The sequence below is a fragment of the Conger conger genome, chromosome 3, assembly GCF_963514075.1.
Source record: "Conger conger chromosome 3, fConCon1.1, whole genome shotgun sequence".
Taxonomy (NCBI): domain Eukaryota; kingdom Metazoa; phylum Chordata; class Actinopteri; order Anguilliformes; family Congridae; genus Conger; species Conger conger.
In genome coordinates, this window is record NC_083762.1 from 35,071,932 (window position 1) to 35,097,368 (window position 25,437).

At 40.2% G+C, this 25,437-nt stretch overlaps 1 protein-coding gene across 4 annotated transcripts; it reads right to left on the reverse strand.

Annotated features, from left to right (window-relative positions):
* Positions 1-1,434: 1,434 nt before the first annotated feature.
* slc5a3b (solute carrier family 5 member 3b) lies at positions 1,435-25,079 on the reverse strand. Of its 4 annotated transcripts, XR_009708272.1 has the most exons (3): positions 24,904-25,079; positions 2,964-3,084; positions 1,435-1,975 (listed from the first exon to the last, which is right to left on the reverse strand). XR_009708272.1 is itself a non-coding variant. In XM_061234692.1 (2 exons), the coding sequence occupies exon 2, from the start codon at positions 21,313-21,315 to the stop codon at positions 19,150-19,152; it is 2,166 nt and encodes a 721-aa protein (XP_061090676.1). In that variant the 5' UTR covers positions 21,316-21,561; positions 24,904-25,079; the 3' UTR covers positions 14,803-19,149. The 4 variants fall into 4 exon arrangements, 2 of the variants coding, with proteins under 2 accessions (XP_061090676.1, XP_061090677.1); XM_061234692.1 differs by lacking the exons at positions 1,435-1,975; positions 2,964-3,084 and adding an exon at positions 14,803-21,561; XM_061234693.1 differs by lacking the exons at positions 1,435-1,975; positions 2,964-3,084 and adding an exon at positions 14,803-21,561 and having other exon boundaries at positions 24,219-25,079.
* Between the last annotated feature and the right edge of the window lie 358 nt (positions 25,080-25,437).

Here is a 25,437-nt window from a genome sequence, read left to right on the forward strand (position 1 = left end):
ATGAGGATGCACGCCACTCTGTGAAAATAATATTGATTGGAGGGGAATGGAATATTTAAGGACATTTGATCAACATCCAGAATGACGGCAAATCTCGATTTCCAGGAAGTGGATGGAAAAAGTCTTTGTTGTGAAAATAAAGTATTGCAATTGTACATTTTTTTTGGAATATGTACTTTAAGGCGTGCTCATATGGTTACGAAGAATTGGCTAAATTGAGGACAAAGTGGATTTTGATTTCAGCTTTTTTTTAATAAGCTACAAAAAATTGCTGAATTGTGTCTAAAAATCACAATGTGTGAATTCTGAACTATACTTCAGCCTGTGTCGGTGAACCAATTTGGCAGTTTGGAGGTGTACCAGTTTGGCACTTCTAAGAGGGCTTTTATGAGTCTGGCACCAGTAGCAATATGTCAGCCTCCATGTGCAGGTTGGGGCTGCGTGCAGTCCAAGGTAAACAGCACACAGTACGTGGGGGCTGCTGGCAGCCATGATAGCCCCCTGGCCTGATATTTATAGCTGTGGTTAATGTGTAACAAGCCCGCTGCTACTTACTATTCATGCTGCTTGAACAAGCAATAATCCAGGGTGAGGCTTTGCAGTGCAGCTGCTTTCATGTGTGATCTTCATGGCGATGGGACGGGGTAAGCAGCCACTATGGGAACGGAGATCGGTTCAGTACACAGGCTAAAGGACAAAAAGGTTGTTCAGCTGAGCCTGCAGGATGGTCACATGAACCTTTGTCTTTTTTCTCCTTCAATGTGGCTAGTTATATATGTACACTTAATGTTGTGTTTCAATCAACATAACCTTTAAAAAAAAATCAAGCTATTAGATAACCAAGCTACTATGTATCCCTACAAACAAAGGGTGATTTTTTTAGTGCTGGCCAAAAAACTTTGTAACGATATCCCTGCCAGTTTGTTCACTATTAAAGACATACCCACCCAACAAGAAATCACAATATTCTAGTTCCTGTCTCACCAGCCCTGTTTATTTGGTCTTGTTTGTCCTTTTATGCATATCCTGTTCTACATCCTTTGTAAATACAGTCGCTTCAAAAAGTATTGGAACAGCAAGGCCAATTTTTTTGTTTTTGAAATACACTGAATACATTTGGTGTTGAGATAAAAAGATGAACATGAACCTGTGGAGATTGTTTGTGATGTCACAGATATTTCTTCATAGCTCTCACAATGTTTGTCACCAATTGCTGTTGTTTTCCTTGGTCGTCCTGTTCGATGTCTGTTGCTCAGTATACCAGTGGTTTAGTTATTTTTCAGGAAATTCCAAGTTGTACAAGCTATCCCAAATTCCCCTCTTTTCTAAGCTTAAAATTGCCTTGCTTTTTTGAAATGTTGGTCTTCATGTTGGTTTATCTTTTCGAACACAAATGCAGTATTCACATGCAGAACCCATGGCTGAAACCAAGAGTAGACATTCAGAACTATTTATTTATGTGCCAATACAGAATATTGCTACCTTAGGCGGATTGAGCCCCCAACCCTACAGTCCCTACACTCATGCATCCCATGAAGCTTTGCGTTATTAACCCAGAACAACCCAATGTAGAGGTGTGGATTGTGTATTATTGCTCTACAAGCATTATATAAAAATGAGATATGATTCTGATGACAATCAAGGTAAGGACTCAAAAAGATCCCAAATGCTTGATTAGAGAGCACATTCTTAGGAGAAACAGGGGTTGTGAGAGCAGTGAGCTTTGGGCGGGTGGGTATCTCAGAGCGAAATACTCATGGAATTTTCCACTTTCCCATAAAATATTCACCATTGCTACTTTAATGTCACTGAGGTCTCACTGAACCTTCGCTAAATTGTCTCAGCTCACTAAATAATGTTTTTCCACTTTTTTCTTTCCTTCTGTTTTGCTTCCATGAAGAGCCAAGCTCTGCAGTGCCTGCTCTGTCCGCTTAATGGCTTTTGGGGTGGGAGGGGTGGAGTTCAGCTGCCAAACCTGCAATACCACAGGCAAAGGAGAAAAGAAACATTCTGGGTTAGAAACTTGCATTTGTTTGTTGAAGCAGAACCACAGAACATATTGTTTTGCTGCGTTGTTTATGGCATGGTGCTCTACAGCATTGTTATGATCAGGATGCAGGTGGTGCAGCATTCCAAAGCTTGGTTCTGTGAAGAATGGAGAATTCTGGGTTGGCATTTCTATCAAATGCCAATTTCTTTATGGCCAGGGGACAGGGTTGTAGCGGTGTTTCCTCAGCAGTACGCAGGGAATTTATAATAAACAGCATACAAATGGCTGGCAAATTGGGAAAAAATGGGAATAAATCTGAAACTTACTAAACTAGTGGTATCCAACCCTGTCATTGGAGATCAACCATCCTGTAGACTTTCGTTCTAATCCTAACAAAGCATACCTCATTCAACAGCAATAGATTTTTTTGAGCTGCTAATCAGCAGTCAGGTGTGCCAAATTAGGGTTGAAATGAAAACTTACAGGATGGTAGGTCTCCAAGAAGAGGGACTATTGCGCGTATCACTGTCTTTGTGAAAGTCGCTTTTATGACATTTTATTGTATTCCTCAGCATGCTTCAGTGTGAAGCCCTTTGCAATGCTTTAGTGCACTCTGAAAAACATGGATAATATCCAACCATACTTGATTCCTCCACAACCTGAATTTAACCTAACCTAATTTTTGCCAGTTAATGGCATTACACTTAAACAAATTCAGTTCTGTCTTTAGTCATTCTGTGAAACAGGATCTGACACAGAGAGAGCAAGATAGTGTACATTTAAAGTGCATTTATTCTGTTAGTCAACAGACATCACATTCCAGACCAACAAGAAAACAACAGAGAGAATGCCAAAATGGAGAGTGAGAGAGTGAGAGAGATAGAGAGAGATTGCACTGCTGAAGAGTAGAACAGCAGAACTCCCTTGTCTGTGACAAGCTGCTTGCGGCTGCGCTAATTTAAAAGGGGCTGACCCGAGTACTTTTCCACTCGCTCCTCCAGCAGATGAGCTCCATCTTATCTCCATAGATACGGAGACGCAGGGCCAGGACTCCGTCTGCTTTGTCTCACCTATTGATCTAGCAGCATGGTGGCCTGTCACACAGCAAACAGACACCTCTTTTTACAGTATGCAAAAGCCATTTTCATTATTTCAGCCCGTGTCCTTCTATGTGGTCAAATACTGCACAAACCCCTGCCTTCCTGCACAAACACAGACAATCCACCATGCGTGTGAAGACAGTTTTCGAAAAGTACATATAAATATAGGAGGAAAAATGCAGTTTTTAGTATTGTATTGTGTTTTGTATTTGGTAAATTAACTGAATTTTTATTTCTCTTTTATCCAAAGCACTATTACAATTAATGTCTCTGATTCACCCATATATACACACAAACATCGAAAGGCTGACATGCAAGGTGCCAATCAGCTTCTTGGGACCAATTTAGGGTTATGTGTCTTGCTCTGGGATACTTCGGCACACCCAGGGAGGAGGATCGAACCAGCAACTCTACAACTTCCAGAAGACCGTGCTTACTGCCTAAGCCTCTATGCATTGCTTAGGTACGATTAGAGATTTGACAGGGTAGAACAATATGTACAGTACAGTACTTCCCTTTTTGGTTTAACCATTTTTACCCTCTGTCCTCCATGTTCTGTTACTTATCACTCAGCTCTCCTGCCACTGGCTAGTGGTGGAGATTAAAGGTGTTAAAGCAAGACGAGAAACGTTTGGATCAGAAGTGGTAAGGTTCTCCAGTGTGTTATTTTATCCTGGAAAAAAACAGGATGTTGTCTGTTGTCTGTAACCTGATGCTGTGGTCTGGTAGCCTGGAAGAGGTGCCAGGCGGACTGCAAGGTGATGAACAAGCTGTCAAGAAAGGCATGGCCACAGTATAGGAGAGAGTGTGCCCAAAAGTCTATGAGGTGCATCCAACTTTCTAACAATCTAAACATTACACACCTTAATCTTTGTTTAACATTTGTTCTCACTTGTGACTTTATGTCTTCCCTAGCAATACAGGCATATGATAGCTATATTTGCCCTGATGCCTGTTTCACATCCCTCACAGAAAGCATGTTCTGTTTTAAGGCAGCTACCACACTGAAGTTCACTGCGAGTTGAACGGTGGGTTGGCCTGAACTATAGCTGTACTGGCGGAAGCCCTTGTTATTGAAGTCAATTAGTCACTCTTTCCCCAAAATAGACCACGAATCCCCTACTGCTATTGTAGCTGGGGTAAATATTTCTTTTTGGCATTCAAAAGCTTTTCCGTGGAATAATTCTGCAATTTGAAGAATCCCGGCAAAGCCAGACCAGGATTTAAACAGCACGCGGGGTGGCATTCACGGAATGCGTTGAGCCAGTGTTTGCATTATGCCCTGGGTCATACTTGATCACATTGCTGAGGTTCACATCATATTTGGCATGTTGCTGTTTTCCCCATAGTCTCTCAGGCACAAAAACCAACTTGACAAGTTAAATTCTCAAATGGCTGAGCGCAAACCCTCTGAATGCTGGAATAAGTTGCTGATTTCATTTAATCGTGTAAGGGATTGTCCCATCCTGGCTGTTGTGACAGTGTATAATGCTGTTTCCCAGCTTCATTCCTGGTGGTTGGGGGTTGGTGTCAGGAATGCTATGTGTTGTTGTTTTTCTGATTCCATCTTTTTGAAATTTCTTTTGGTTGAGTTGTTAAGTACTTTATTGAACTGTACATCACTTAATGAGAATTTTCTGTTTGGTTTTTGTTAAACAATTACACGGTAATTGACATTATAACTGCTGGATATTAGGGTGGTAAAGCCCAATAGAGATACATAATAGAGAATGATCAGAGTTATTTCCTCCTAAGGAAATAACAATAAAGCATATATGTCAGTCTATTGTGTAGATGTATTGTACTTTGCCACTCTAATTTCCTGCATGTCGGTTTCTGTGGAATTGCCTATTCTGGCATTTTTTAAATGTGTTTGCTCTAATGGATGAACTCGAAGTAAAGGACATTCTATCCATGTGGAAATTGCAGGCTAGTTAGTGACAGCGGCATGAATCCCATTTTGAAAAAGGAAGCCTTTTGAAAAATCATTCAATGCAACCTACCGTTATTTGTGCAACAAATTATGCTTTACAGAGATAGCTTCTGATTGTAACCAAATAATGTTACATAAAAACATTAAAATGAAATAAAAATAACAGCATATATCTTTCACAAAACAATTTGTGGTAGAATGTGCAGAAATAAGATCTGTGTCCAATTAATAGCTTGAAGAAGCTAATTAGCTCAGGAACAGTATGTAACGCCCTTGGGACAGGGGTTGGATACACAAGTACATTGGATCCAGATGACAGTTTGGGCTCTGCTGTGTCTGTGAACAGGTTTTTATGAGAGTTTTCAGAGGGGCAAGGTTTGAGATGAGGTTTCAGGAAGTTTCTGGAAGTAAGCATGCCATCACCAAGAATTTCAGATGACCTTTCTCCCTTCACTTTCTCCATCGGATGCCACCTGGCGAATGCCAAAACCACATTCACAACCCTCATCCTTCTCCATATTTGCCTGCTGGTCTTGGTTACCATGGGGCGACATTGGATCAGGTGGTAAGAGCAGTCGTCTGGCAGTCCAAGGGTTGCCAGTTGGATCCTGACCTGGGTGTGTTAAAGTGTCCCAGCCAGTCACTTGCTTCTGACGAGCTGGTCGGGGCCTTGCATGGCAGCCAATCGGCGTTGGTGTGTGAGTGTGTGTGTGAATGGGTGAATGAGAAGCATCAATAGTACAGCGCTTTGGATAAAGGCGCTATATATATATGCCTACCACTTACCATGTGACCTGCATGACCTGTGTAACCCGAACCGGGGGATCTGTTTTGCTCTGCGGCGTAATGCATATAGCAGTGGGATTAACCCCGAGCATGAGGCTAAATCACTGTACATTTCAGTAAGTGGAGGCAAGGGACAATTAATATGGAGGGAGACACTACAAGATATATTGCCATCCTGCTGAGAGCAGCTGCATATGTTTTCACTCTCTCTCTCATCTTCTTTTTGTCTGGCTTTTTCTCGTTGCCATGGCAACCTTCGGGACACGTACCATTACACGGCGGTGTAGTGCCCAGTGAATTTCCATCTCTGAGCCATGGGGCATTTCTGTGGTCTGCATCTGCCTTTTTGTGGCTGTTTTCCTCTCCTCCCCTCCTCTCCTCAGCAGCAGGCCATGCGAGGTGAAGGACAACATGCCCATTGTTTGTGGCAGCAGGAGAACAGCCTCGCAGCCCTAACGTCCGCCCAATACATCATTCATCAATCAGCTTTCTTCATCACATGCCTCGGAGCAGAAGTCAGAAATAGATGCTTTGTTTTCTATTTTAATAATCGTCATTATTGTCGATTATGAATGCTATTATCATATCATTCATATATTTGATGGGATAGCTCAGAAACACTGTAAGTGCATCTTAAATGTGGTGGTATAGAGGTTCTCATGGGACCTGCACATCATTAGCGATAACAAGGCCACTGAGGAATTTGCAAGCTGCAGTTGACTCATCGCCAATGATGTTTTACAGTGCTATGCACTGCACCAGTCAGAATAACTATGCAGGTGTGTCTCCCAGTGTCAACCCAGTTACTCGTCAGGGATTCCAGTACAGTGCTTTCCCTGGGATTACACATTTCAGGTTCATAACGAGATTAACCTCAGAACATCACTAAACTACCAAATCATCGTCCATTATGCCAAGCCACTAAGGCCCTGTTTAGACGACAACATTTTCTCAAAAACTGAAAAGTTTTTCCCTTGCATTTCCACAAATGGCTCGCTGGCCAATTGTGTGTGAATACTATGCTAACCTTGTGGCAGTGGGGAGGCTGATGAGTGGTGAATGTCAGTGTCAACAACTCTGCCAGGGATATTTTTACCTCAACAAACTTAGCGCTGGTTCTGTTCACAAATGGATGCTTATTATGGGCCTGTCTGGGCAGGGTGTGGTTTTGTGTGGGGTGATGAAGGGTCAGTTTGGTTTCTGCAGAGAATTCTAATTCTAAAAATAGGAGCCTGTGTCTCTAATGTGCAGTGTAAACAAGAAATAGTATTTTGGTATTTTCCTTTGTGTGGACACTGTAAATACCCTATAATGACACTATAGCACCATTACAGATAGAGTAGACAAGGTAGCATGTCTACCCAGGGCAATGCAGGACAACCTGTGAACCTTAAGCACTTTTCACACTTGCATCTTAACCCATAAATGTTCTGGCAATTTTACATGCCGGCCTTGTGTGAACAGAGCCAGCGTGAATTTTCCATGTAATATGTTCCGCCAATTTTCCAGGTCAGGGCCCAGTAAAGTCCCTTTCACTCATGGAACTTGTAACATTGCCAATGCTCCAAGTTCAATTATCTGGGTTTGGTAAGCCTGGCGGTTTTCCTCTTTTGCACATTAGCCTACCTTAATGGCATTTGGCTCTTATTCAGAGCATCGTACAACAAAGTTCAAAGTGCATTCCTATAACCAGGGAACACGTAAGTCTCCTATATTTCCATGTTGAATGCGTTCACACATGATATAACCATTCCAGGTAAGATTAGATGAGGCAGGATGTCTAGCCGGGCAGGACAATTAAAGGAATGTATGTTAGTTTGTCTTTAGAACAGCCAGATATTTGACTGAACAAGAGTCTTCCAGCTATTAACTGATTTCTTATTTACAGATGTTCACCAGTCTATGGGAGACCGAATACCGTAATTTAAATAAAAAAATATCATTTCTACCCGATATTTTATGATATTTCTCCTTCATCCTGTAATAATGGCAGTTTTCTCCTGTTTCCATACAGTTTATGGAAAATGTAGCAGTGTTTAGCTGTTAAAGGTACAATAGGTAATTTCGGACTCCTAACGATCAAGAGAGGAATTGCAACAACAGACAACCTCAAACCACAACACTGTTTATGCTTCCCACAGTATATGAATATAACGCGTAATATAAATCGTTATTATACAGTTCAGTGTTCTTGTGCACTGTTTTGGATAGCTGACAGGTGACTATGAGATCTTGACTTTGGTGTGCTACACAACACTATTTATAGTTTTCACTTTAGCTAACCAACTATATTGTGAGCAAGCAAGTTATTTGGCTGCGTAACTAGCTGGCTATATAACTAAGATATGATAGTCTACCACAAACAATGCAACTGCATCTTACAGTTTGAGAGAAATAAAGGTTTACGGCTGATTGAATACGTAAAGAGACAAAATGAACGTGTAGCTGTCCAAATTGTACTCCAGACAAGCAATCGCTTAATCTGTATACAGTTCGCATATCCACCTGAAACACACCGCTTGTGCTACTATATTCGTATTGCCTATATTTTATCGTAAGTGGTTCATTGTAAATTCTTCAAGCTAACTATAGCTAATTTGCCTGTTGCTACCGATAACAAACTGGTATTGTTTTATAACTAAAAATGTATCCATCGCCTGGATAATAAGCAATAGTACACAGAGTTTCAGTGATTGCTAGTCTGGTGTGCAATTTGGGCAGCGACACGAACAATCAGAATAAGGCCCCAGAATGCCATTGTCTATGGCAGTTGGAACCATTTTTCAACCAATGTTTTGAAAAAATTTTGACGGCCCGACACATGTACAAATTGAAACATGAATTTAAGGACTATAAACGCAGGCAGAGGGTGAGGCAACATGTCAGTGAGCCTTTTTCAATGATAGGAAGGGATTTACAATGGTTTACAATTTACAATTAACAAGACGCTAAAAATATCTGCTGACCTCAAAAATGTGTGATACTGAGCATGTTTACTTGCATCTCAATCTTTATTGCGTTTGCACTAAGCTGAATTTTTGTGTGTTGTGTTGTTGTCTGCAAAGACAGCATGAGCCAAAGCCAGATAAAAGATTGAATATCGAATCCAGATTATAAACACAAGGGCATCCAGAATGTCTCCCCAGCTATCAGAGGAGCTGTCAGCTGATTTTTTTTTTGGTTCTGTTTCTTTTTTCAGATCAGTCATTGGTTCATAAAGCCAGCAACTTGTTCTGACCGTGATTTGCAGATTGGATTTGCAGGTAATGAATGGGCAGGATGATTATGGTGGCTAAATCCTTCATTCTGGTCAATCTTTAATCAGCTATTCTTAACAAAATCCCCAATTTTGTCAATGCCCAAACAATATTCAGATAGCATATGTCACAAAAAACATATGTCTCCTGTGAAGTCCATCCTGCAAGTTTCCTGTCATTTCCTTTCTTGCAGTGGTTCAGGGTCAGCAGCATAGTCACTTCATCCCTGAATAACCCTTACAATAAACCCAGTTCACACACAACTCTCCTAACTGCTCAGGGCCCTTGAGCATTCCATTTACTTTCCATTTAATTTACTTTATGTTTTGCATAGTAAAATTATAAGAAACTATTTGCTGAAGGCTCACATTTCTAGTTGTACATTGTTGACAGTTTCTTATTTGGTAAGACATCATTCTTTCATGAATATCTGCATCCCATCCAACCATGGAGCGGGGATAAGAAATTCTACCATATGTACAGTACATATTCTGTATTGCTGCATATTATTGTGTATTAGTTGCTTTAGTTAAAGACAGATCTAAGGGCCAGATATCAAGAAAGAGCAATTTAAATGGTTATATGTGCATTGAAATTCAAAAAGAAAAACACAAGGAAAAAACAATAAAATAACAAAAAACATTGGGTTACTGAAGGTAGAGCTTTATGGTGTCAGTTGAAGATTTTACTCAGTTTCCATCCTGGCAGAGAGACAATGTACCACTGACCCAGATGCAGCCATTGTATGAATTTGCAGCAATTTTGTAGAATGGATACGTGGAAATTAGGAATATAATTACTTGGAAAAGAACAGTTAGAATTACCTGTAAGTTCAGTGTGCATACAGCACCAGTGATGTCCACCTTTTGCAAATACATGAACTTCCTGATTCATTCTTATGAAAACATATCCCCTGACCTATTGCAAAGAAGTTGTCTGAATTTCCTCATAGGAAGATTTCCCACTTTACCTGCCCTGTGCTAAATACATATTTGCAGCTTGTGTATTTGCACCTCTGACTTGTAGTTGATTCATCCTGTGCGGAAATGGTTTGGGGCATCTTGGTTATTGTGCCTGCAGGCCAGCATCCTTCACTCTATTGTTTTCCAGGACATACCTGTTGAAACTCAGAGGCATAACTTGAACCAGAGATTGATTAGCTAAAGAGTCTGCACACCTTGTTTCCAAGGCCTAAATTGTTGCTGAAGGAAATCACAAACTGCAGAGACTGCAGCCTTCCTGGACTACAGTTTGAGGCACCAACAGAGGAGTGTACTTGGGGTTTAATTATTCAGACTTGTAGCTGGAAGCTGGAAGTGAAGTAAGAATTCAGCATGATGACAAATACATAAGTAGATATTCACATTTTTATGTGTCAAAATTTCTTACTGCTAAGAAAAAACAGTTGCAGGTTTGGAAGATATAAATGCCTTAAAAAACACAAATTTTGCAAGACACACTGCTATGAAAGATACAATACACTACTCAAGAGAGTCTTGACAATCTGAAAACAATTGACAATATTTTCTTGGATTCAAAAACATTTAGATTAACAAATGTCACCGAGGGCAGTTAATGAGTTAAGCACTGCACTGCTTACACTCAGCACCTTGTGGTAAAAAAAATGGAAATGGACTGATAAGTTGGGACAAATGAGTGAACTAAAGAAAAAAGATGACAATACATTAATAGTCTGTTCACCTATTACTTTAATAGACGCTTAGCCTACAAATAGCATTTTTCAGGGTGGTATCCTGTTCATAAGCACAAAACTATTTAAGCTTAATTAATCATTATTTCAATCATCCTATATTTATATAGCACATTTCATACACCTTAGTGGAATACAAAGTGTTTAATGATAAATTAAAAGAGATAATTAAAAAGAAAAAAAGAGGCATTATTCAATTATAGTTCAATAAAATAAAATATTAATTAAAAATAATAAAACTGGACCCAGTAAGTATTAATGTAAAAGCTATGCTAAAAAGGTATGTCTTGAGCTAAGTCTCTTCTTAAAATCATCCATGGACTGAACTATTCTGTTACTATTTCTGGGGCCATAGACACTAAATGAGTCAGAGTCCTGTATCTTGGTGTGAATGATCGATTACTGTCAGAGGATCTGAGGGCCCTGTGGGCACATACCTTAAAAATGTAAACTAGAATGAGAATTGAAATGAACATTGCATGCAATGTTAACCACAAGTTAAATAATACATAATGGTGAATCTTGCATTGTTTGAGGATTTGGCACATGCTGCATTATGCAAAACGCCACATAGATTATTTTGCTGAGAACAACAGTAGTCAATTTCATCTATATTATCAATGCAATTAGGTCTATACTGTTGGATCTCTGCTGCCAATTTGCTGTGCGCTTTTGAGACACTAAGACAAAGCAGCCACCTCTGAGCAGTATATTTGTGTGTCGTCACTCGTCAGCATAACAATGCAATGAAGGCTGAACTTCTCATGCACGGCAGAAAGGGGAAGTGTATACAGTCTGAACAGCAGAGCCCCAAGTATAGAACCTTGTGGGACAGAATACCTCACATCACCTCTTTCAGAGTATGAATTGTCTAAGCAAACAGATTGTTGGCAGTTTGAAAAATAAAACACTCAAAGGTAGTGCCTCCGATTCCTGTAAGACCAGTCCAAACAGGATCTTTTGGGAACTTGTGATGCAATTTGCAACCTTTTTTGGGTTATTTTGCACTAAAATTGTGAGAATGATTCAAAATTGCAAGGGTGAAACAAGGGTGAAACAAATTTGATTGAACTCATCAACAATCATACTATCTAATTATTCTCACTAATCTAGTGAGAGTAAAAAATATGGGGTAATGTTTTGGTACAAAAGGCAGAGGCAAACAGAAGATGAATGTAAATGTAAGTGTAAGCACCAAGACTAAATCAGAGCTTCAAACGTTGTCACAATGCAGCTATAGCGAGGTAATTTATAATGGGAAACATCATTAGAGGATGTAAAAGACTGAAACTATGACAGAGATAATCTCTGTTTTACAGGGCAAGCATTCAACTATTAAAACTGCTTAGTTAGTCCAAGTCTTGTATCCTTTTCTCTGGCTAGGAAGCACCTCTAGTCGCAGCACACAGAAATTGTTCACCAAATCATGGTATTTCATATCCTGGATATGACCACAAACAGCATGTTGTAGGCATCGAGGGATTTGTATGAGTTTTTCTTTGGCGTTTATGCTGGGGTTCTCACTGTCCACAGATGTCTGACCACTGAAGGTTAGGCAATTTAGTAGAGCCGTTGACCCACTCACAGGAAGGCAGCATGAATGGGTCTGGCAACTAAATTACTAATGTTTTTTGTCCTAGCTCTCAGTTCTACCATATGTACAGTACGTATTCTGTATTGCTGCATATTATTGTGTATTAGTTGCTTTAGATAAAGACAGATCTAAGGGCCAGATATCAACAAAGAGCAATTTAAATGGTTATATGTGCATTGAAATTCAAAAAGAAAAGCACAAGGAAAAAACAATAAAATAACAAATAACATTGGGTTAATGAAGGTAGAGCTTTATGGTGTCAGAGGAAGATTTGACTTTTTGGTCCGGCAAACTTTTATAGTCTAGTTGGAGAAACTGTCCCGATGAACTAAAACAATTCATAAATCATTTTGGTTTTGCTAGCTAGAACTTAAAAATGCTTTCTCTACTATTGGCATTCGGTGTGTTTTCTGCACAGCTTCAAACATTGAAAGGGGTCAAATTTGGTTTGTTGAGGTGTGATTCGGTTTGATTTGGGCTCATAATAATGGTTCTCCATTCGAGCATTTTATACATGAAACTGCAGTGAATGGGTAAATCTGGAAGCATTTTTCTGATTTTGCCATTTTGTTATGCAAATATTGCTGGGATTGAACAAAAGCAAGCTCTCGCAAACAATGGAGTTATTGGTTGAATTTGCATTAATCCCAGCTTGTGATGTTGATGAACAAATCTATGCAAAGAAAGAGATCCCTCACAGATAAGATGAGACAAAGGCTCCGAGGGTATTTAAGCCACTGTTTCAGTATTTTGTGTTTCAGTATTCTTTTCTGGCTGGCATGACATTCAATAAACATTTCTTTAGCAAAGTGTTTTTTGATTGGGTGAGTTCCTGCATTGTCCTGACTTTCATTCCACAGAGAGAAGCAGGGTCAACAACCTGTAACTTTGATAATGAGTTCTGTTCTACAGGTACATTATGTGTGCTGTTGGCTTTATCACAGTGAGCGACACAAAACTTGGAAATGATTGGTGAAATCGAAAATAATAAGTGAACATATTCCCGTATTCACAATGCTGGATAATGAAAATAAATAAATGGTTTTGTTTTTCAATGCTATGCCTGCTTGTTTTTCACCATACTGGTAAGTCAATTGTTTTTGGTTCCAAGGATACAAATGGGCAGGCATGTCAGGGCATGCTCTCTCTTGCCAGTGGAAAAATACCAGTCAGAGAAGATAGCAGAGTCTACACTCGCACTAAGATAGAGAAAGGGAGAGAGAGCAAGAGATGTTAAGATTAAGCCTGTCCAGAATATTGCATCATCAAAAAAACACAAGGCCTGATCAAGTCCATCACAGGGTTACAGTCGTTGTGGAGTGTGTAAAACCTCCGCATCTGCCCATGAGTGCAGTGACCTATACTTTCAAGAGTCAGCAGACGTCACTGACCAAGGTCACTTCAGAGAGCAAATGCTGTCTTCTGAATGATACATCCAGCTAGGCCAAGTGTGCAATGCAGGCAGTGATGGATCCAGACTGCCAGTGTCAACTGTGGACCAGTCTTTCATAGATAAGGGATGCAATAATATGTGCATGTGGACATGTATGCGGAAGGGGTGTCGCTTGTTTCTTACAGCTGCAATTACTCTTGTATCCTTCAGTGAGTCACATTAAAAAATAGCCCCCAACATGAGGATCTTTCTATTGCACCTCATAGGTGGGTACATGGACCTCTGTGATGTGGAAAAATCTTCACGCTCGTTGAATGGACATGTTAATTCACTGCCCTGGATCACACCTAACCCTTCATTTGTTGTGACAAATGATTGTGATTTAGGATTGAACTGGCCTTTGAATTCTGACATCAGTACACTGTGGTGTAGTGTCCTTATAGGCATCCTATTGGTTTTTTCTCCATTTGGCTATGTAGCAACACTTCACACACAACCGGGGGATGATATTAGCACAGGAGGTAAGCCCCCAACTGCTTGTAGTAGCTACTGGTAGTAGCCTTGCATGAGTGCTACTGCCACAGGTCCAAAATTGACAAGTGTTCTTGTTGCACCATGGATGATCTGTGCTACTGGAATTTGTACATGACTTTGAATCACTATATCACCATGCAACCATTGACATTCTGGGGTGAAATTGTGCTTTCTTCTTTCAATAAACAGGCACATTTATTACATTCATAAACTAAATCTCATGATGACAACTCACATAAACCTATAGAAACCATGAATTCAAACGAAGACACATCCTGCAGCTATGACATCTGTAGCATTACAGTTGTGTCTTGTTCAGCAGCATTTGTATATTATAATGCCAACAGAGCCTTAAAGTCTAGTTTTACAGTGAGTTTCACTCATAAACTAGGGCTAGTTTCTATTTGGCTTGAGTTCTATTTCACTTTAGTTTAGGGTTTCCCCAATACACTAAACAGATGTTCTATTGTTCAAGCCCACTGATAAAAATGCAGACACACAAAAAACATTTTATGCATTTATTTTAAACCAATACATTTTACAGATATTGTATTTCCAAAATAAAGCATTTAGATATTTCCCTCCACACTGATGAGCCCTTTCACACTGTACAATGTACATTTTTCAAAGGGAAAACACTTGTCCTGGGCATGATCAGTATTGGTGAACCTAACTGATATGTTTGTTGTAAACCTCATTAAACAAAATTAAAATAAGTGTCCTGAATTTCTAGGTCTTCAATGAGACCACTGTTTAAACTGGGTGGGACAGGGACATGGCAAAAGGCTGCATTTATGCATCAACACAGGCCTCAGCAAATAGTCGTAGAAACAATAATAATTAAAACAGTAAAAATAAAGAAAACAAAAGATTTTTGTACATTTTTTATGAACTAGCTACCTCTCAAGACCATCACACAATTAACTTACAATATTTATCTGCAACATGATCATTAATCCAAATAATGAAGACAACATATAGCTGCCTTTAAATGTCTACTGTGGATGATAACTAATTTATCCTTTACGAGTCATAATATTCTATTTCAAAACTGGGAAAGTCTCCAATACATGATGTTGGGAATTAAAACATTAAAATTCACATACAATTGTCATTAGGGTTCCTTTCACCGTGGGAACAATAAGCAGAAGCATTTTTTCCCACAGATTGAATTCATTGAGTCCAATTATAGATCATGTTACTGAATTTATACCAAAAACCATTGTTTTAATTCCTCTTTCATGGTGAAAATATTATTTGATCAGCTGAAAGTCAATAATGACAGTGTCAAAACATAATTCAGGTTTTCCAGGAGAACAGAACTACTGTATGGATCCATTTTAAGCCATAAGCCAGCTAATCAATATCAAAACTTTAACTCTAATTATTCATAAGGAATTGTCATATGTAATTACATGAATAAATCGAAACTGAACCCAGGAAAAACCGTGACACCAATGAAGCAGTTGGCTCTTTCAGTGACAGTTTTCTGTAGGACATTGGCATTATTGGAATTCCAAGAATGTCATGACGCAACTTTGAAAACCTGCTCATCCAGCAGGTTCCAGAGACACAGGGAGGCACCCTTCAGAATGCCACCACCATAGGTGCTTTAAACATACAGGAGAACACCTGCTAGCTGATCTTGGGAACCTCAGGTCCCTGGTAACCGTGCACATAAGGACCACCGAGCAACAGGCAGCTTTGCGCTCCTGTATAAGTCATTTCTTCATAGCAAATTTAAATAATGTTTTTCCCTACTTATACACTGTTTCTGATTGCAGAGGGAGCTTTCTGTTTAAAAAAATACATTTAAATATTTCTTAAGGCCAGAAGTTTATGCCTTTTACAGAACACAAAATTGACAGAACCAGGACTATCATCACTTCCATTGAATACAGTGCATTCAGAATGATAGACACTCAAATTAGGTTCCCACAGGAATTAAAAGTATTTGCACAGCAAGTAAGTGGGGCATCCCAGTAAACCAACATGGGATCTCAACTGATTTTTATCTCAGTGTTTTTCTTTTTCAGAAATGTGTTAATAAATCATAGATTGCACCTCCACAAGTGCCACAACAAGAGCGACAGTCTTGCGATTAATTCTTTCAAAGAAACACTCATAATAGGAATTTACGAAAACCAAGAACAATTAAATTACCATGTATTAAGCTTCCTATGTCTCTTGGGAGTTTCATCAGAAAACCCAATTTTATTTTATTTCTTTCATTTAGTGTGGTGGCGCCAATGGACTGCAGTTGTGTTAACAGACCTGCATTCGCAGGAAGCACATCAAAGGTAGGTATTGAGGTCATGTTCTCCAACAATGGTTCAAAAAAAATGGTGCTCTCTGACATAGGTGGGAGAAGCCCACTAATATGTACAAAATGGCCACCACGTTTGGTTTCACCCACAGACTTCAGATTATGTTGCAAGCAGCATACAATTACTCAGTGCTTCATTTTTCTGAAGGACAAAAGCTGTCGGAAAATAGTCATTTTTATAATTGGTGGGGGGAGCAGGATGTTTCACATATACACTGAATGTCTACCTGGGCGGCTGACAAGTATATGCAGTGTGCAAGCACTTCCCAGGCTGTAACAGAGAATGAAGCTGAACATTTGGAGTTAAATGATGAATTGGCTTCACGTTCACAAATCACACCTCCACCATCATGAATGAGGCAGCTTATAAGAATACAAACCAATTACATCCCATTAAAAGTAATAGGCAGCCCTTTCTACAATCATACATTGGCTTGCCAGAGCACAGGAAGGTTCTGTGCATATGTACAGTATATACACTCAGTGAGCACTTTAAAGGCTTTTTTGGGGTCTTTAGACCTCTGCTCACAAACGATGTAATAACAGCACAGTAATTTCTTTTAGACAATATAATAAATACCGAATAGATATAAGTCTTTGGCTGCTGTAGCCTATCCATTTAGAGGTCTGATGCATTGTGTGTTCAGAGATGCTCTTCTGCATACCACTGTTGTAATGTGTTGTTAATGCATTACTGTCACCTTCCTGTCAGCTTCGACCAATCTGGCCCTTCTCCTCTAACTCCTGTCATTAACAACGCATCCCACAGAACTACTGCCCATTGGGTATTTTTGGTTTCTCACACCATTCCACAACAACCCTAGAGACCCAGAAGAGATCAGCAGTTTCTGAGACACTCAAACCACCCTGGCTGGCAACAATCATTCCATAGTCAAAGTCACTTAGACCACATTTCTTCCCCATTCTGACATTTGGTTTGAACAACAGCTGAACAGCTGAATGCACATCTGCATGCTTTTATGCATTTAGTTGCTGGCAGATGATTGGCTGATTAAATATTTGCATTAACAAGCTGGTGTACAGGTCTACCTAATAAATAGCTCACTGAGTGTATATAAATATATATTTATATATAAACCAACAGTAAAATCACATTCACAGTGAGAAATACAAACATGTAAAGGACATACATTCTATAATGCACAAGTTACATTTCTATTCCATTACATTAGAATGGGGCGAGACATCCACACAAGTGCTGTGTATGCATATTTCATGAAAATATCAGAGTTGTAATTTTTACTTCCACATAATATTCCTGCAGCTGTAACTGTCAGTTCTCTTTGGCGGTCAGATTCAGGTTCTTTTTTTAAAGGTGTTCTTTTTGTTCTTTAGCAGATATATACATCATATTAATTATTTAGTTTTAAGTTTTGTTCATTTCATAATTGGGGGGGCTTAATAAATACAGGTTGCTGAGCAGTCATTGTATGAAAGTGCTGTTTTCACAATATTTTTTCAATAGCAAATACATAATTATCTATTTGGAACAAACAGATCACTATTAAAGCTTACCAAACAAATATTTTGCTTCTTTTTGCCATGTTAAAAATGACATTCATTTTGTTGGTTATGTCCATAGCCTCTTTAACATCTAAATTACAATTAACACAGAGTCACAAAATGGAACATGAATAACACCTTGTGCTTGTTCTAAAAAGTATAGAAAGCTGGGCATAACAGCACTGTTGCGATCCCTGCAATCTATAAAGTTTTTTGGGGGGTCTTTAGACCTCTGCACACATACTATGTAATAACAGCATAGTAATTGTTTTTGGACAATAGAATACATTTAGACTGATGCAAACAGATTTACAGATCTAAAATGTATGTGTACCACTCAAAAGCACAGCAGATCAAAGAAAAAGCAAAAAACAAAAGAGGGATTGGTTAGAATGGTCCACACAAATTGAAAATGGAAAACCAACTATACCATCCAAACCCCAGTCTCTGTACACTTACAAGACAATGTACACTTACAAAATAAATCAATTGCCATTAGTGGCTCCAAAACAAAACAAAAAAAACACTGCAGCTCAGAGACTTGCTTAAAGACAAAGTTTGGCTTATAAAAGAAAACAAATCAGTGCTACAATAAATCTCAAGAGAAAATAGAAGGCCAATTTAAGTTTAAATAAGTTTCCAGATAAAATTATACTTCAATAAACATTCAATAATAAATCACCGTCATCATTAAAAATAAACTCCTTTCAAAAATGTTTTTTTTTTTTTTGATAATGCAGAGTATAAAAGATACATTTTAGTAGCTACACCCATCCTCTCCTCTTTGAGGTGAAAAACGTAGTTGTTCTCGGGGTTCATGGAATTGTAACCAAATGCAAAGGAACAAATGTCCATTTTTTCCCCACCAATTATTCAAATGACTGCTTTGAAATAATCCACCTAGCTACAAAAACTGTAAATATTACAGACCCCAAAGAGCTGAACACCTCTTCACAATTTTCCCAACGCCTATTCTTGCCCATTCCAGGTAGGGTCTGCAACTACAAGGAGAAATAGGCAAACATGAAGATGCCCAGAGAACACACTATTACAAGCCCCAAGTTGAGTAACAGTTTAGTTTTAGGGGACTCATAGAGCATCTCCGTAATGAGGCGCTCTTCCTCCTCAGGAGTCTTGGGCTGGTCTTTGGCAGCAGATTCCTTGTAGCCACATAAAAATTCCAAGACTTTTGCGAACTTCCCATTGCCCCCGATGGCTCCGCTGGCATCTTCAGGACTGTCCTCGTGCACCAGTCCTACCTGGCCGTTCCCGTAGTGATCGATGGGTGTAGTGACCTCCGTGCTGGGGGTCATCGAGTTTTCTGGGGTCGTCGAGTCTTCTGGGGTGGTGACTAGCAGCTTGATGTCTGCTTCATCCAGGCACTTATCTTTCTTGAGGTCTGGTGGCAGCTCCTTGCGCTTGTTGCTAGTTCCATTACAGTGCACTGGGCTTTTTTCAGTCAACTTGTAGACATCCTCTTTGTCCTTCACTGGCAGCTTCTCCCTGTGATGAAGCCCCCACATCGTTGTGGTTCGGACCTGCTCCTTGCTTGGGGGAGGCGTGCAGAGGCTGACCACAACTGCGACCAGCCCTGTGATCCAGAACAGCCCAGCTGCCACGTACATGTAGTGGATGTCCTTGATGAAGGCAGGTCGTCTGTCAGGCTGGTCACAAGGAGGTTCCCGGTAGATGAAGGCCAAAAACAGACGGGTGGTCCCCAAGGTGAAGCCGGTCATCCCCCCCCAGAAGGCACCAGCCTCATTACAGCGCTTCCAGAAGACACCCAGTAGAAACAGGGTGGCGACAGGAGGGGTGAGATAGTTGGCCACCTCCTGGATGTACAGATACATCTGACCCCCCTGCATCTCAATGATGACAGGCACCCAGGCAATGCTGATGACCACCATAAAGACCACAAAGAGCCTGCCCACCACCATCAGCTCCCTGGAAGAGGAGTTCTTCCGCAGCATCTTGTACACATCCAGAGTGAAGATGGTGCTGGCGCTGTTAAAGATGGAGTCCAGGTCGCTCATCAGGGCGGCAATCATTACCGCCATCATCAGTCCACGCAAACCCACTGGCATAATGTTCATGACTAGACGAGGATAGGCAATGTTGGAACAGCCCGCCTGGCTCCCACACACCTGCATGCAGTGCTCCGGGCTGATGCAGATCAGTTCGTCTGCAAATAGGATGCGGGAGATCATCCCAGGGATGACGATAATGAACATGGGCAGGATCTTCAAACAACCCGCCATTAAGGTCGAGCCCTTAGCATGGGCGATGTTCTTGGCTGCCAGCACCCGCTGAACAATGACTTGATCAGTGCACCAGTACCAGATGGAGGCAGGGGTCTGGCCAAGTAGGAATCCAGGCCATGGGATATCTTCATCCAGGGGGTCGCGGAGCATTTTGAGTGACTGTGGCTTGGGGTGGATGCGGCAGGTGTTAGTGTAGGTTAAGTTGCTCCCTTCCAGAATGGCAGTAACATTTGGTGTGGCTTGCATGTACTTCGTCCGCACCCCTTCCAAACCCCCAACCTTCACCAGGCCCATGACTGTCAGGGTCATCGCCCCGGCAATCATAAGCACTGCCTGGAGGGTGTCGGTGTAGATGACCGCGACCAGCCCACCTGTGATGGTCAGCAGGGCGGTCAGGCTGATTAGCAGAATGATGGACAGGTAGAGGTTCCAGCCCAGAGACTCCTGCATGAACAGTGCCCCAGCGTACAGGTCCACGGACAGCTTGGTAAAGACGTAGAGTAGGATGGAGAGGGCGGCAAAATACACCTTCAGACGATTCCCACCATAACGCTTGGACAGGTACTCAGGCATGGTGTACACACCCGATTGGATATAGACAGGGATGAAGACCCAACCCAAAACCTGCAGGAGTAGCAAGGCGTTGAACTCCCAGGCCCCCACCGCAAACCCACTTGCTGCTCCAGATCCTGCCAGGCCGATAAAATGCTCACTACCAATGTTACTGACAAACAGCGATGCGCCGACGACAACCCAGGTCATTGAGCGTCCAGCAAGAAAGTACCCACTCACGGTACTTCGGTTGGCCTTGCACATGGCAAACAAGCCAATGGCCACCACCAATACAAAATAAAGTGCCACAACAGCAATATCAGGTGCCTCCAGTGCTGGGCCCATTTTTTTCATGATTCAAAATAGATGAAAACACACCTACTTACACACCTAAAACTTTAAAAGGATCGACGCCTGGTCAGAATGCTTTTATCCTTTGGTTTGCTGTCTGGATGGAAACTGCAGAATCCACAGTCAGGTCAAATTTTAAAAACAAAATTTTGGTTAGATAATCCACTGCCCATGTACTCAGGTGATGCACAGGGAATATTTTTGGGGACGCTGTTGGTGACTGGTTTAGTAATACCTAGAGTTAAATTCCTGCAAGACAGCAAAGACAAAGACCAGATTAGATTCAGTGTGGGTGGGAAGGAAATGCTAGAGTGCATACAGGTGAAGAACATGTGGACACTGCTAGACTCCACTGTTTAAAATCTGTTTTATGCCAAACAAAACACAAAAAGCATGGTTTCATGAATTTTATTGAAAGCATTGAATTAGACATTCTTATTGACATGGAGAGCAACAGTAGGCCAAACCCAGTAATATTGGTGTATAGGCCTACATTTTGTAGGCTTTCAGTGTTCAAACAACCTTTATTTTCAATTATAAAGTTGTGAAATACCTTTTAAGGGGAAAGGAAAAATTCTTAAACATTTATCTACACTAAACACTAATCTATGTCAGTAAATAATTATAATATTTAATGCATAAACAGTGCTTCCAATGAACCTCTCTGGAACCATTTCCTTAATGCCCAAAACATGAAGTAGACTGTAGTATAACCCCTGCCTTCTCATTGAGCATGAAATTGCATGATGTAGGCCACGTGCACAACCTCTGCTCTAAATCATTAACAAAAGCCAAATCAACACTTGCTAAAAAAATATATGCAACCCAAATGACTTGATTTCAAGCTGGTGTTTTCCTTTGGCAGGGTAAAATCAGACTGAGTAGCCAGCGTTGGAATCCCAATTCTCCATTGACTAAAGGATGATTTCAGCAGTTCTCTCATCCAGTTCCTCCTTGGCCACCTCAGTCACATCGACCTCCCACCCCTAAGTCAGAGACTGGGGCAGCTCAGTTAACATAGCCAAGATTTTAATATGTCCTTTGTACAAACACCCAGTTTGTTTTGTGAACACTGCTGCCATTCTTCCTTCATATCACTGGTTACATCGTTGTTGCTCTCAGATGTGCTGAAAAATGGACTAAGGATTCCCTGAAACTGACCCAGACACTGATAGAAGCTATTGTCCAGAGCAGTGGTTCTTAACCTGGGTTCGATCGAACCCCAGGGGTTCGTTGAGACAGTCTCAGGGGTTCGGCAGGGGTCAAGACACACACAGTATAGCCATTGTGCACTAATAAAATTACGAAGGGTTCGGTGAATGCACTGATGAAGCTTGCAGGGTTCAGTACCTCCAATAAGGTTAAGAACCACTGGTCCAGAGGGTCTGTTTTCAGGAACAAAACAGGACTCCTGTCTTAATGGACACATCCAGTATAATGTCATTCTTTGGCATTTACCAGGTTCATGAAATATTCTCAGAGAACAGTTCATTCACAAAAATTCCATAGACTAGGCTTATACAATTGAACTTTCATCTCTATTCTTGCATTTCTCTGCAACCCATGCTTCCCAATCCATTGTTTAATCACACTCTTGTCCTTTTTTTCTTAGAAGTGACTAAAAACGAGACAGCATGAGGTGTTATAGCCCACAGCCTGAGAATGGCCACATGAGGTTAACTGTATTAGGACAACTTCTAAATAATCCCATTAAAAAAAATTATGTTTTTTAAAAACCATTTCTTAAATTTCTTAGGAGCCTGCTAATTTGACATGGTTGTGTCCATTCCCAGTGTCCTTGGCCAGTCCATGCATGCGATTCTGTCATCCCATCCTCCATCTAAGATAATACGCATCAATCAGGTCTACACCAGAGACTATTCCTCTCTCTTCTAAACTCTTTTATCTACACCACATGAAGCCTAAACAAAGTGTGCAGTACTTCCCAGTCAGTAATTCCCTTGAGTTATTTAAATTATATTTCATAATTATAGAGGTATTTATTTTGTTCAAGAATCATTATTTGTGCTCATTTAAAAATGTATTGTCCCATTATAAATTGCATTTATTCACCCATCTGATTTAGCTAGTCAACTTTCAATCTAATATGATCTAATATAATTATTATCCCTGCAGTGAACAGCAATGAATCCTGCAGAAGTAGCGTCTTACATTTTTAAACATGTTGCTAACGTTACGAATTGCCTGCTTTTAAATGGTGTCAACACTACAGAGATGCATTTATAAAGAACAACGCTTATGTGCCACCTATCGGGGGCAATGAAAGCACGCAGGTAGCACAGACATTTCTAAGATATTTCTTCCATATGGAAAATAGGCTACACTTAGCCTACAAAAAAATAATAAATTCTTCCTATGCAATAGGCTTAATACTTACTATTCCCATTATTTATATTGATAAGTGCTGTTGCTGCTGCTACTACAAAGAAAGGACTGCGGACTAAATTTGTGCACAAAAAATAATTAGGTTAAAATGTAATACAGCTACGCTACGCTTAGGCTACGTCAACCAACAACATTATTGAGCTTAACGTAATCTAGTAGAGTCGCATTAAAAGTAATGAATAGCCTATAGCTACGTAAACATTTATATATATATATATATATATATATATATATATATATATATATATATATATATATATTTTTTTTTTTTTTTTTTTTTTTTTAAATCAATTATAATATTCGCGTTAGACTTCATTGGTTTATTTTATGAATGTATTCACCCGTTTGATTTAACCCATTTTAGCTATTAAACTTTCAATGACCTCTCTTTGAATGACTGAGTTTTAGCACCGATTTGACAATGACAATAGCCTAATACATTTTTAACGCAACATAATAAATTGCAAGCGTATCATTTAAATTAAACAACATATACATACATTTTAAAGATCGCGGTAGGCTATGTGCTAATGTTCAGGTGCAATCACATCAGAAAAGCATGCGATGTTTCAGATTCGAATTCCATAATTTCGTTTGAGCGTCACAAAACATTCCAGAATCTTCCTTCAATACTGCTAGTCTATTTAGCTTACAATGTTCAACATACGAACTTGTCATTTGTGACTGAGTATCTAGGATAACTAACTTCGTGTTTTCGTGTTCAATTAGCCAATTTGCTTTTGCGGTTTTAATTTGAGTAATGTAGGCCACATTTGCCAGTTTTCTGTTTTACTTGGCTATTTCACATCTGTGATAACATCGCGTACGCCTTCTTTTCCGTTTTCATTTTGAGATTAATGAAGTCGCTTCAACTGGAACCGCCTACTGGCAACCTAAGTAAACGTTATACTGCGCCATCGACAAAAAAGTAGCTGCGTAACATTGGCTAGATCATAAGAGCATCATCCTTGTTAAATTGTTACCGTGTAAGCACTCTGGCGAGAGTCGGCTACATACCACCTTGATCCACATGTCATTGTAACAAGCGAGCTAGCTAGCAAGTCTACTCCCACATTTCTTTCATTCCTTAGTCTCTTCACCAGCTGCAGCCTTCTGCGCTCTTTATCTTGTGAATTAATCTGAGCCCGCTTCTTAGATATTAATGGTAAAACCTCTCACACTTACCATTTTATCTTACTAAAACAGTTGTTATTAATATGATGGGCAGGTCCATTCGGTAACTGGCGTAACGATTGATGAACAACGCAGTAGACTACTTGACTTGGAAGCACGTTGCTTAACGTTAATGCTCTCGTCCAGCATTTGCGATGCTGAAGGGCAACTCATCTGTATGGAACCGTATGACTACAGCATTCTTTTTATGAGATTCGCATCCCAGTCATTTGCCCAATACACGCCCTAACCTACGTAGCCATGTGACGTGGCATGCTACGCCCAACGACACTTTCAGTAGGAGTTCAACCCATAGGAGTTCAGCCGATGAGTTCAGCCCTACCAGAATGTTTTGGTAGACCAGTGCCTCCTAAACTCGGTCCTGGGCTCCCCTGTGTATGCTGGTCAATTGCAATCTCAGAACAAGCAGGTAGATTTTCTTAATTATGTGCCTTTGATGCTTTGAGGGATTATTTATCCTCTTAAGCCTCGTTAAATCAGAAATAGCTATGTATGCCATGAAGAATATAATTTCCGTGTCCATAT